This window comes from Bombina bombina, chromosome 2 (genome assembly GCF_027579735.1).
Source record: "Bombina bombina isolate aBomBom1 chromosome 2, aBomBom1.pri, whole genome shotgun sequence".
Classification (NCBI taxonomy): Eukaryota; Metazoa; Chordata; class Amphibia; order Anura; family Bombinatoridae; genus Bombina; species Bombina bombina.
The window spans coordinates 596,183,816-596,197,414 of NC_069500.1; the positions used below are offsets into that span (position 1 = coordinate 596,183,816).

At 40.7% G+C, this 13,599-nt stretch overlaps 1 protein-coding gene across 2 annotated transcripts in view; it reads left to right on the forward strand.

Annotated features, from left to right (window-relative positions):
* Window positions 1-9,977, forward strand: part of ZFAND5 (zinc finger AN1-type containing 5) — an 86,404-nt gene extending 76,427 nt beyond the window's left edge. For both annotated transcript variants that reach the window (XM_053702504.1, XM_053702503.1), the window contains 2 exons: window positions 7,710-7,835; window positions 7,974-9,977. In XM_053702504.1, coding sequence (XP_053558479.1) covers window positions 7,710-7,835; window positions 7,974-8,122 — 275 coding nt within the window. In that variant the 3' untranslated portion in view covers window positions 8,123-9,977. The remainder of the gene's footprint in view (window positions 1-7,709; window positions 7,836-7,973) is intronic.
* The last annotated feature ends 3,622 nt before the right edge of the window (window positions 9,978-13,599 follow it).

Genomic DNA, 13,599 nt, shown 5'->3' on the forward strand with positions numbered 1-13,599 from the left:
TTCCTAAGGTTGTTTCTAACTAGAATATTAATCAGGAAATTGTTGTTCCTTCATTGTGCTCTAATCCTTCTTCTAAGAAGGAGCGCCTGTTACATAATTTGGACGTAGTCCGTGCCCTGAAGTTCTACTGGCAGGCAACTAAGGAATTTCGTCAATCATCTTTGTTTGTTGTCTTTTCTGGGAAACTTTAAAAATGATGCTTCTGTTGAACAGATTTGCAAGGCTGCAACTTGGTCGTCTCTTCACACTTTTTCCAAATTTTCCAAATTTGATAACTTTGCCTCGCCCGAGGCCATTTTTGGGAGAAAGGTCCTTCAAGCAGTGGTGCCTTCCGTTTAGGTTCCTGTCTTGTCCCTCCCTCCCTTTCATCCGTGTCCTATAGCTTTGGTATTGTATCCCATAAGTAAGGATGAAATCCGTGGACTAGTCATATCTTGTAAAAAAAAAAAAAAAGGAATTTTTATGCTTACCTGATAAATTTTGTTTATTTTACGATATGACGAGTCCACGGCCCACTCTGTCATTTTATAAGACAGGTCTTTATTTCTCTTGTTAAGTGTGTTCAGTCCACGGGTCATCCATTACTTATGGGATATATTCTCCTTCCCAACAGGAAGTTGCAAGAGGATCACCCAAGCAGAGCTGCTATATAGCTCCTCCCCTCACATGTCATATCCAGTCATTCTCTTGCAACCCTCAACAAAGAAGGAGGTCGCGAGAGGAGCTGGAGTTTTTACTTAACTATTCTTCAATCAAAAGTTTATTTTAAATGGCACCGGAGTGTGCTGTTTTTCTATCTCAGGCAGTATTTGGAAGAAGAAACTGCCTGCGTTTTTTTTTCTATGATCTTAGCAGGCGTAACTAAGATCCACTGGCTGTTCTCGACATTCTGAGGAGTGGGGTAACTTCAGAAACTGGGAATAGCATGCGGGGTCCTCCGCAAATGAGGTATGTGCAGTACATTATTTTCTGGGAATGGAATTGACTAAGAAAATACTGCTGTTACCGTATGATGTAAGTACAGCCTTAAATGCAGTAGTGGCGACTGGTATCAGGCTGATAAATGTATGCGCAGTCGAGTTATTTTCTAGGGACTAGAATTTGACTGAGAAAATACTGTTAAAACTGAAATAATACTTAAGCCTTATCTGCAGTGGTAGCGACTGGTAGCTGGCTTAGTGATAACTTTGCATGACATTGGAAAATGTTGTTTTTTAATAAAACGTTTACTGGCATGTTATTCGTTTTTGTGAGGTACTTTGGTGATAAATCTCTTTGGGCATGATTTTTTCCACATTGCTAACATATATTTTCTGCATGGAAACCGTTACATCAGGGCTCCCACCGTTTTAATAGGAGTGGGAGGGACCTTGTTTTAGCGCCTTGTTGCGCAGTTAGAATTCTATCACAGTCTTCCTGCTTCTTCCTCCTTGATCCAGGACGTCTCTAGAGAGCTCAGGGGTCTGCAAAATTCATTTTTGAGGTAGGTAATCAGTCACAGCAGATCTGTGACAGTGTGTTTGACTGTGATTAAAAGCGTTAAATCTTAATTGATATCCGTTTTATCCGTTTTGGGTATTGAGGGGTTAATCATCCTTTTGCTAATGGGTGCAATCCTCTGCTAATAATACACTTCTTGTTAAGAATTGTTTAATTATATCTGTATTTTTGAAGCGCTGCAGCGTTTTTATATTGCTTGTAAACTTATTGAAAGTGATTTCCAAGCTTGCTAGTTTCATTGCTAAATCTGTTGAAACATGTCTGATTCAGAGGAAACGGTTTGTTCATCATGTTCAAAAGCCAATGTGGAGCCCAATAGAACGATGTGTACCAATTGTATTGATATTGCTTTGAATAAAAGTCAATCTGTACCGATAGAGAAACTATCACCAGACAACGAGGGGGAAGTTATGCCGCCTAACTCTCCTCACGTGTCAGTACCTGCGTCTCCCGCTCGGGAGATGCGTAAGATTGAGGCGCCAAGTACATCAAAGCCCTTACAAATCACTTTACATGATATGGTTAATGTTATGAAAGAAGTATTATACAGTATGCCCGAATTAAGAGGCAAGCGTGATAGCTCTGGGTTAAGGACAGAGCGCGCTGATGACACGAGAGCCATGTCTGGTACTGCGTCACAATTTGCAGAACATGAGGACGGTGAGCTTCATTCTGTCGGTGACGGTTCTGATCGGGGGAGACCGTATTCAGAAATTAAATTTAAATTTAAGCTTGAGAACCTCCGCGTGTTACTAGGGGAGGTGTTAGCGGCTCTGAATGATTGCGACACGGTGGCAATCCCAGAGAAATTATGTAGGTTGGATAGATACTATACCAAAAAGGCTTACAGAAATTATTAGTAAGGAGTGGGATTGACCCGGTGTGCCTTTTTCCCCTCCTCCGATATTTAGAAAAATGTTCCCTATAGACGCCACCACACGAGACTTATGGCAGACGGTCCCTAAGGTGGAGGGAGCAGTTTCTACTTTAGCCAAGCGTACCACTATCCCGGTGGAGGATAGCTGTGCTTTCTCAGATCCAATGGATAAAAAATTAGAGGGTTACCTTAAGAAAATGTTTGTTCAACAAGGTTTTATATTGCAGCCTCTTGCATGCATTGCGCCTGTCACGGCTGCAGCGGCATTCTGGTTTGAGTCTCTGGAAGAGGCGATTCGCACAGCGCCATTGGATGAGGCTTTGAGCAAAGTTAGAACCCTTAAGCAAGCTAATGCGTTTGTTTCAGATGCCGTAGTACATTTAACCAAACTTACGGCTAAAAATTCCGGATTCGCCATGCAGAGCGCTCTGGCTTAAATCCTGGTCAGCGGATGTAACTTCCAAATCTAAGCTACTTAACATTCCTTTCAAAGGGCAGACCTTATTCAGGCCCGGCTTGAAGGAAATTATTGCTGACATTACGGGAGGTAAGGGCCACGCCCTTCCTCAGGACAGGGCCAAACCAAAGGCCAAACAGTCTAATTTTCGTGCCTTTCGTAACTTCAAGGCAGGAGCAGCATCAACTTCCTCCGCTCCAAAACAGGAAGGAACTACTGCTTGTTACAGACAGGGTTGGAAAAGCAACCAGTCATGGAAAAAGGGCAAGCAGGCCAGAAAACCTACTCCCGCCCCTAAGACAGCATGAAGACAGGGCCCCCTATCCGGAGACGGATTTAGTGGGCGGCAGACTTTCTCTCTTCGCCCAGGCTTGGGCAAGAGATGTGCAGGATCCCTGGATGTTGAAGATTATATCTCAGGGATACCTTCTGGATTTCAAAACCTCTCCTCCACAAGGGAGGTTCCATCTGTCGAGGTTATCAACAAACCTAGTAAAGAGAGAGGCATTTCTACAATGTGTACAAGACCTCTTAATTATGGGAGTGATCCACTCAGTTCCGCGATCGGAACAGGGACAAGGATTTTACTCAAATCTATTTGTGGTTCCCAAAAAAGAGGGAACTTTCAGACCAATCTTGGACTTAAAGATCTTAAACAAATTCCTAAGGGTACCATCGTTCAAGATGGAAACCATTCGAACCATCCTACCCATGATCCAAGAGGGTCAATATATGACCACAGTGGACTTAAAGGATGCTTACCTTCACATACCGATTCACAAAGATCATTATCGGTACCTAAGGTTTGCCTTTCTAGACAGGCATTACCAGTTTGTAGCTCTTCCCTTCGGGTTAGCCACGGCCCCGAGAATTTTTACGAAGGTTCTGGGCTCACTTCTGGCGGTACTAAGACCACGAGGCATAGCGGTGGCTCCGTACCTAGACGACATTCTGATACAAGCGTCAAGTTTTCAGAATGCAAAGTCTCATACAGAGATAGTTCTAGCATTTCTGAGGTCGCATGGGTGGAAAGTGAACGTGGAAAAGAGTTCTGTTACCACTCACAAGGGTTCCTTTTCTAGGGACTCTTATAGATTCTGTAGAGATGAAGATTTATCTGACGGAGTCCAGGTTATCAAAGATTCTCAATGCTTGCCGTGTCCTTCATTCCATTCCAAGCCCATCAGTAGCTCAGTGCATGGAGGTAATCGGCTTAATGGTCGCGGCAATGGACATAGTGCCATTTGCGCGCCTGCATCTCAGACCGCTGCAACTATGCATGCTCAGTCAATGGAACGGGGATTACTCAGATCTGTCCCCTTTGCTCAATCTGGACCAGGAGACCAGAGATTCTCTTCTCTGGTGGTTGTCACCGGTTCATCTGTCCAAAGGAATGACCTTTCGCAGACCAGATTGGACGATTGTAACAACGGATGCCAGCCTTCTTGGCTGGGGAGCAGTCTGGAATTCCCTGAAGGCTCAGGGATCGTGGACTCAGGAGGAGAAACTCCTTCCAATAAACATTCTAGAATTAAGAGCAATATTCAATGCTCTTCTAGCTTGGCCTCAGTTAGCAAAACTGAGGTTCATCAGATTTCAGTCGGAAAATATCACGACTGTTGCTTACATCAATCATCAAGGGGGAACCAGGAGTTCCCTAGCGATGTTGGAAGTCTCGAAGATAATTCGCTGGGCAGTCTCACTCTTGTCACCTGTCAGCGATTTACATCCCAGGCATGGAGAACTGGGAGGCGGAACTTCACCCGGAGATATTTGCTCAACTGATTCGTCGTTGGGGCAAACCGGATCTGGATCTCATGGCATCTCGCCAGAACGCGAAGCTTCCTTGTTACGGATCCAGGTCCAGGGACCCGGGAGCGGTGCTGGTAGATGCATTAGCAGCCCCTTGGGTTTTCAACATAGCTTATGTGTTTCCACCATTTCCGTTGCTACCTCGACTGATTGCCAGGATCAAACAGGAGAGGGCATAGGTAATTCTGATAGTGCCTGCATGGCCACGCAGGACCTGGTATGCAGACCTAGTGGGCATGTCGTCCTGTCCACCATGGTCTCTACCTCTGAGGCAGGACCTTCTAATTCAGGGTCCTTTCAACCATCCAAACCTAATTTCTATGAGGCTGACTGCCTGGAAATTGAACGCTTGATTCTATCAAAGCGTGGGTTTTCGGATTCGGTTATTGATACATTAATACAGGCTAGGAAACCTGTGACCAGAAAAATTTACCATAAGATATGGCGTAAATATTTATATTGGTGCGAATCCAAGAGTTACTCATGGAGTAAGGTTAGGATTCCTAGGATATTTGCTTTTCTACAAGAGGGTTTAGAAAAGGGTTTATCCGCTAGTTCGCTAAAGGGACAGATTTCCGCTCTGTCTATTCTTTTACACAAACGTCTGGCAGAGAATCCAGACGTCCAGGCTTTTTGTCAGGCTTTGGCTAGAATTAAGCCTGTGTTTAAAGCTGTTGCTCCTCCGTGGAGCTTTAACTTGGTTCTTAAAGTTCTTCAGGGTGTTCCGTTTGAACCCCTTCATTCCATTGATATTAAGCTTTTATCTTGGAAAGTTTTGTTTTTGATGGCTATTTCCTCGGCTCGAAGAGTCTCTGAGTTATCTGCCTTACATTGTGATTCTCCTTATCTGATCTTTCATTCAGACAAGGTAGTACTGTGTACTAAACCTGGGTTTTTAACTAAGGTTGTTTCTAACAGGAATATCAATCAAGAGATTGCTGTTCCATCATTATGTCCTAATCCTTCTTCAAAGAAGGAACGTCTTTTGCATAATCTAGACGTGGTCCGTGCTCTGAAGTTCTACTTACAGGCAACTAAAGATTTTAGACAAACTTCTTCTCTGTTTGTCGTTTACTCTGGACAGAGGAGAGGTCAAAAGGCTTCGGCTACCTCTCTCTCTTTTTGGCTTCGTAGCATAATACGTTTAGCCTATGAGACTGCTGGACAGCAGCCTCCTGAAAGAATTACAGCTCATTCCACTAGAGCTGTGGCTTCCACCTGGGCCTTTAAGAATGAGACCTCTGTTGAACAGATTTGCAAGGCTGCAACTTGGTCTTCACTTCATACTTTTTCCAAATTTTACAAATTTGACACTTTTGCTTCTTCTGAGGCTGGTTTTGGGAGAAAGGTTCTACAGGCAGTGGTTCCTTCTGTTTAATGTTCCTGCCCTGTCCCTCCCATCATCCGTGTACTTAGCTTTGGTATTGGTATCCCATAAGTAATGGATGACCCGTGGACTGAACACACCTAACAAGAGAAAACATAATTTATGCTTACCTGATAAATTTATTTCTCTTGTAGTGTGTTCAGTCCACGGCCCGTCCTGTCTTTTTAAGGCAGGTTCTAAATTTTAAAATTATAACTTCAGTCACCACTGCACTTTATAGTTTCTCCTTTCTCGTCTTGTTTCGGTCGAATGACTGGATATGACATGTGAGGGGAGGAGCTATATAGCAGCTCTGCTTGGGTGATCCTCTTGCAACTTCCTGTTGGGAAGGAGAATATATCTCATAAGTAATGGATGACCCGTGGACTGAACACACTACAAGAGAAATAAATTTATCAGGTAAGCATAAATTATGTTTTTTATTAAACTTCAGTCACCTCTACACCTTGGCTTTTCCTTTCTCTTCCTAACTTCGGTCGAATGACTGGAGTGTGAGGGAAGGGAGGAGCCTCTTTGCCTCCTCCTGCTGACCAGGAGGCGATATCCCATAAGTAAGGATGAAATCCGTGGACTCGTCATATCGTAAAAGAAACAAATTTATCAGGTAAGCATAAATTTCCTTTTTCTGGTAAGAAACAGTTTGTTTGTTTTTTCCCTCACATCATACCTGCTAAAATAAATAAATAAATTGCTTTAATACGATATGTTAAAATAAAACAAAGGAAAGATGCTGTACTCCTTAGTGCTGGTGATTTTCAAATGTGAAAAAAAAGCCTTTATTCAGTCATTAAAGCTGTGTAATGGCTGAATAAAGGTTTTTTTCACATTTGAAATTATGGTACTAAGGAGTGTAGCATCTTTCCTTTGTTATATTCTATACTCTTGAGAATGTGGTAAAGGATCCCCTGGGAGCTAGCACCCTGCATTGGCCCTCATTGCTTGCGCATTTGGGAATCCAGGTCTCAATCACTTGTAAACATTGCAGCTTGTGCAACTAATGTGCATATTTTCTTTAAAATTAAATTTCTTCAAAATGGCACCAAACTTTATGGGTGCGGCCTATATGCGGCACAATACGATGTGTGTGTATATGTATACATTTTCTTGTGCACAGTAGCAATAGTATACAAATTCTTCCTTTAATTTATGCCAAATCAGATTTTCAAAGGGTACAGTGTAGTTCACCTGCTGTTAAGCAATCTGTTCACAGCACAAATATACAGTACAGGTTGGCTTGAATATACAGGTAGTATAATTTATTTATTTTAAAAAGGATACATTTTGCTGTCCGTTTAAAGACAGAGTAAGCTTCCATTAGCTAATAGAAGTAAAACTTTGTTGTGCTTATTTTTTAAAAAAAAATAAAAACTGTAAAATACTGTTAAAATATGCTAATCTCCCATTCCCTAGAGAGGCTGATACTCAAATTCTATAACCAAAGTATGATGGCTTAGGACTAGCAGTAAATAAGTTTGAGCACTGCTCTTAATTGCAAATCATCAAGGAATAATGTATTCACCTGGATTTTAGAGAGGTTTGTCAGAGAAATGTGCAGAGTTCAGCAAATCTAGTAATTGTGAGTTAGAAGTTACAACATATTTATGTATGTAGATATGACTTTTTAATGAATTTTTTTTTTTTTTGTCTAAAATTATATTTATATATTTTTTTTAAAGTTGTGACCCAGCCAAGTCCATCTGTATCTCAGCCTAGTACTTCTCAGAATGAGGAAAAGGCCCCAGAATTGACAAAACCAAAGAAAAACAGATGTTTCATGTGCAGGAAGAAAATTGGACTTACAGGTAAGTGTGTGTTTTTTGTTTGTTTTTGTGTTTGTGTTTTTTTTTTTTAAATAAATTTAAAAAAATATATATATATAATTTCTAATGAATTTTTTATTTTTTTTTTTTTCCCTAAATCCCCCGTCTGGGGAAAAAAAGGTTTTGATTGTCGCTGTGGAAATCTGTTTTGTGGACTTCATCGTTATTCGGACAAGCACAACTGCCCTTATGACTACAAAGCTGAGGCTGCAGCAAAAATAAGGAAAGAAAATCCTGTTGTTGTTGCAGAGAAGATTCAGAGAATATAAAACCTATGATTTGTGAAGACTGACTTTTTTTTTTTTTATTTTTGTTCTGATTTTAAAATATCCTAGGGAAACATTTAAAAGCAGATGCATGTCCATTTTTTTTTCTTTCCTTTTTGATGTTATCCAGAGTTTTACTTTTTGTGATGTCTCCTCTTCTGTTTTTGAGTTTTAGGATGTTTGGGTGTTTGTTACAGAGAACTTTTGGTTGGAGAGATACAGCCCTTTCAAGCTTGTGTACCTGAACCCAGAGAGCTTGAACATATTAGTACTGGCCTATATATTTCATTTCAATGCATATCTTAGTAAAAGAATGTTTAGTATATGTGCCAAAAACAGGCTTAAAATCTGCATGTCTGCAACAGATGCTCATTTAGTATCTTGTATTGGATAACACGTTGGCATATGCAATGCACCTCATCCTGTATTTTTGTTGTGGGATTTTGTTTCTTCCTTTTGAACAAACTAATTTGGATGAAAATGAAACTTTGCATGGCACGATTTGAAGATGACTACTATGCAAGACAAAAGAAATTTCCTATGGTGGTGTTACATTGCATAAATTTTGTATACCTGATTTTCATTGACGTTCTCATACTTGTATGTATAATATATTGTTTTCCATTCTGGCTAATGTCTTGCAACTGACAGCCTTTAAAAGGGTGTCCACATTTTATATAAAAATTAAGGTATTAAAACATTCAAGCTATCTGCTAGGCTTTACCAATACATTTTTAAGTTAGCATGATAAAAGTGCAAGCCCATTAAATATTGGAGGCTAACGTACACAAAGTTACCTTTTTTTTTTTTTTTGTATTGTTTCGTGAGGCCTTACTAATATAATGTAATATTTGTGGCTTGTTAGTTGCAAATCCAACCTAGCGACACTCCCTTGTGATGGAGAATTAGGCACTTGTACAAATAATTGATGTCTGAATTTGTGATATTACTTGTATCTGTGCCAACAGCTAACATTCTCTGTCAAGCTTAGCCGTTTTAGTGACTGTCAGTCTTTGATACCACCCTTTTGTGCCTTTTGTCATTACAACATACTTAATACTCTACAAAGGTCTTCTGGTTTATGTGCAGTAATTGCTTATAGGTCATATTGCATTAAAGTAGTATGAGCAATCTCTTGCAGCAATCAGCAGTTTCAATTCTCAGGGGAAAGGGTTTTATTTCTAATTTTATTTGTTTTATTTTTCTTCTAAGGTAAACTAATATAGCTTATTAATGGAGGTTTTACAATGTGATTCACTTGCACAGTTTTGCATGGAAAACCATACGTTTGCTGCTGTTGATTTCTCCCCTTTTTAAATTATATGGGTTGTACTGGGAAACACGTTGAGGGCTGCTCAACTCCTCCTTTTTAATTGTATTTGGGTGTAGAACTGTAGTGTTCTTGGTTGTATTGCATGGGCTGCGTTATCTACAGCTATGTACTAAAACAACTCTAGAAAAGGCAGTATACTTCACTGATGCTTGTCTGAAGATCACTTCTGTGTTATAATGGAAGGTTTCTTGTGATTTTTTTTTTTTTTTTTTTTAATTTTAGGTAAGAAAGTACAATTTTTTTTTTAATTTTTTTTTTTTAGAGTAGTGTTGTGGTAATGCCTGTTATCATCTGTAAATAGTTAACTATGTTCACTCAGCCTCACTAAGATTTGTGTCATGTCCCTAGTTTATATTTCACTTTCCAAGCATCAGGATCTTTTGCTTCAAACTTTGTATTTCTGTTCTCAGTTATTAGATATGCAAATGTGTACAGATAGTTCATATTTATGTATTGCACATAATCATGCTACTCAGCATTTATGCTATATTGTATTATGTAAATAATAAAATTATGTACAGAGGACATGGCTTTCCAACTTGTGTTTCTTTTGTTTTTTTTAAGGAGGGTTGATTAAAATAGATAAATAACATTAATGTGTTCTCCCCAGAAAATTTTGCCAGCCGGGTGGTATTATGAAGTAGCTGGGTGGGGGCATATAATGTATATTTGATATATTAAACATATAGCAGAGCATATGGGCAGTCAACTGATTTAAATTAGTTTTGCATAACACACACCAGTGATTTAATTCCTTATTTGCTGCAGTCACGTATTGAGCCTCAATAATTGCCCCTCCCTTATCCCAGTGGGTACTAATAAATCTAACAATACTTCTAATGGCAGTGAGGGTCCACAAAACATTAATAACCTATGGAAAATACTTCATCTGGCCACCAGGAGGAGGCAAAGATACCCCAAACAGAACATTGAGAGATCCCTCCCACTTTCCTAACCTCCCAGTAGTTCTTTGCTTCATCGCATGGAGGTTGGCAAAGAGAGATGCTCTGCTGACTTGTAGCGTACTTCCTCAATATCGTCATTGGGCGTATAGCACCCTCTGGTCTAGAGCCGTCTATTGTGCTGCACAGTGTTTTGGCACGGGCTCACTTGTAAGTCTCCCTCCATACTGAGCGGCAACGTAGTGATGCTTGAAAGGGTCAGCATGCATGTAATCCCCCCCCTCCCTTATTTAGCGCTACCTACTCAGAGTATAGAGGTTTGTGCAGTGAGTGCACTCCTGTAATGGTGTGTATGCTTTGTAGTTCCTCTGTCACTCTCCTGCTTTCTCAGTTGGCAGCAGCACTTGTTGTTGGCTCTGTTTAACGACTTCCTGGTGTGGGTGGGGCAACGTCTGTATCGCGCAGTGTCATAGATTCTGGAAGTATGGGGACTTTTTTTTTTTTTTTTTTTTTTTTACTGTCCAGCTCTATATTTAATGGTATAACAGGGGGGACCTATAACATTTTATTTACAACACGCTATGCCTCCCAATTTATCATATTTGTGTCCTTGGCATGCCCATTTCATACTTCCTTCAGTGGGGTATACTGCTGCCTTTTGATATGCATGGTTCATCTAGCAGTCTTATAGTTTTGCAGGTGCAGTGCATTCTCCTGAGAGTCTCTCTAGTAAAAGGAACATCTTTCCATCTTAATGGGAGGAGAGTCCACTGTTTCATAAATTACTTGTGGGAAATAATAACCTGGCAACCAGGAGGAGGCAAAGACACCCAAACCAAAGGCTTAAATACCTCCCCTCATCCCCCCAGTCATTCTTTGCCTTTCGTCACAGGAGGTTGGCAGAGAAGTGTCTGGAGATTCGGAGTAGTCTCTTATGGAGGGTAGTACTCTTCACAAAGGGACTGGAGTTTTAAGTAGTCCTGTCAGCCTCTCAGTGAGAGCATGGGTGAAAGTTAGAGTCCGGCTATGCAGGGAGAGTCTTTCTGCGAAACCATCCTGACTCATATTAACAGCTCCTTAAGCAATCTGTGCTGACGAGTTTCGCTGCCTGCTTTCTGCTCTCAAGTCCGTGTCGGGAGCGTTGCTACTAACCTGTCACACTAGAAAGGCCGTGTTCCTGTTCCACGGCATAGATTCTGGTAGTATAGTTTAATTTTTTATACATGTATGAAAACGCTAGAAGACGTGGTCAGTGTGACTCCTATCTGTATAGAATCAAGGGTTAAAGGGACAGTAAAGTCAAAACTAAACTTTCATGATTCAGATAGGGCATGGAATTTTAAACAACTTTCCAATTTACTTTTATCATCAAATTTGCTTTGTTCCCTTGGTGGTATTTTTGAAAAGCTAAACCTAGCTAGGCTCAAACTGATTTTTAAACCGTTGAAAACCGTCTCTTAGCTCAGAGCATTTTGAAAGTTTTTCAGTTAGGCAGTGTTAGTTCACGTGTGTCATATAGATAACATATGTCATATAGATAACATTATGCTCACTCGCGTGAAATTATTTCAGTCTTCACTGATTGACTACACTGCATGTCTGTCAAAAGCACTTCGATAAGGAGGATGTCTACAGAGACTTAGATACAAGGTAATCACAAAGGTAAAAGTATATTAATATAACTGTTGGTTCTGCAAAAACGTGGAATGGGTAATAAAGGGATTGTTTATCTTTTTAAATAAGAAACTTTTTGGTGTAGACTGTCCCTTTAATATCTCCTGGGGGGGATTATTGAACAGGGGGGAATAATCTAATGTTTTTAACTTTATGCTGCTTTATGTGTGAGATGTTATGGGCTCATAGGCTGTTATGAAATATACAGGTTTCACTTCACTTTGAGAGCCATGCAGCTTACAAGCTTGGCGTGCTTTTTCTCTTAGCAGGGACGGTCCTGCATTGTGCACCATATGATTCTTTCCTAACCTGGTGTCTATCAGAGAGGAGTTCTAACTCTCTGTACTGTCTGGGTCATGGGAGGTGGAGAGTGCCCCAGCCATTGGGATATAAAGGTGTAGCTTTTTTTTTTAATAAAATATTTTGTTTCTATAGTTCTCCGGTTATTGCACTAGCGATGGAGGATTCTATTACTTAGAGGGCACTCCCTCTATTCTTAAAGAGTAATTCCTGTTTATATTGTGAGGAGGCCTTAGTACGTCTCCTCAATTATATTCCATATGCCTTGATGTGATATCAAACATGTTTGATACCACTGAGCCGACCACCTCTGAGGAGCTGTCGTCCAGTGAGGTGCGTACCCTACATGCTTATCTCTCTACACATGCAGTTTTCCGTTGCATTGCTGATCTTCCGTCTGGAGGGGGCCATTTTTTCACCAGACGTTACTGCGCAGCTCAGACAGCGGTGTCTGCAGCCTTTAAAGCTTTACCTCACCCTGCTAAGCGCAAGCGAAAGGTTACATATTGCACTCCTTCCCAGAGTACATCAGATAATTTTATTGGATTTAACTGATAGGGTTATCAGAGGATGAAGTTCTTTCTGAGATTTCAGAGTATGAACATTCTGGGTCGGAGTCTGCTTCCTCTAAACGGCTGCGGAGGAACCAGACTTTAGTTTTAGGAATTTGCGCTATCTTCTAAAGAGTGTTTTGGCAAATTCAGTGGTTCCAGAGGCCAAATTGCCTGAGGAACCTTTGATTCCGAAATTGGATAGAGTTTGAAGACAGGGTGGTACCTTATCCTCCCCTGCTCCTGTTAGATGGCGAATATTATTAAGAATGAATGGGACTGGATTGTTCCTCTCTTCTCCTTTTAACAAATCATTCCCGGTCCTGGACTCTAAATGGAGTTGTGAAGTTCCGTTTGACTCCTTATAAGATTGATCGGGCGGAGAGGTTCCCTCAATGTTACTCAGGAAAGATTTACGGCCTTGAGGGTTGCTAATTCTTTTATCTGTGATGTTATTAGGCCTAAATGCTAAGACTTCAGTTGTTAATATTCAGGCCCATCGGGCTCTGACTGAAGTCATGGTCTGTGGATATGACTTCTAAGTCTAGACTTCTTTCCCTCCCCTTTAGGGGAATGATTTTGTTTGGTCCTGACCTGGACTCCATTATCTCCATGGTCGCAGGGGGCAAGGGGCCCTTCTACCGCAAGAGAATATGAACGAGTCTAAGGGACAATTTTCGTTCTTTTTGTTTTGATAAAGTCCATGTCAGCAGTCCTCCA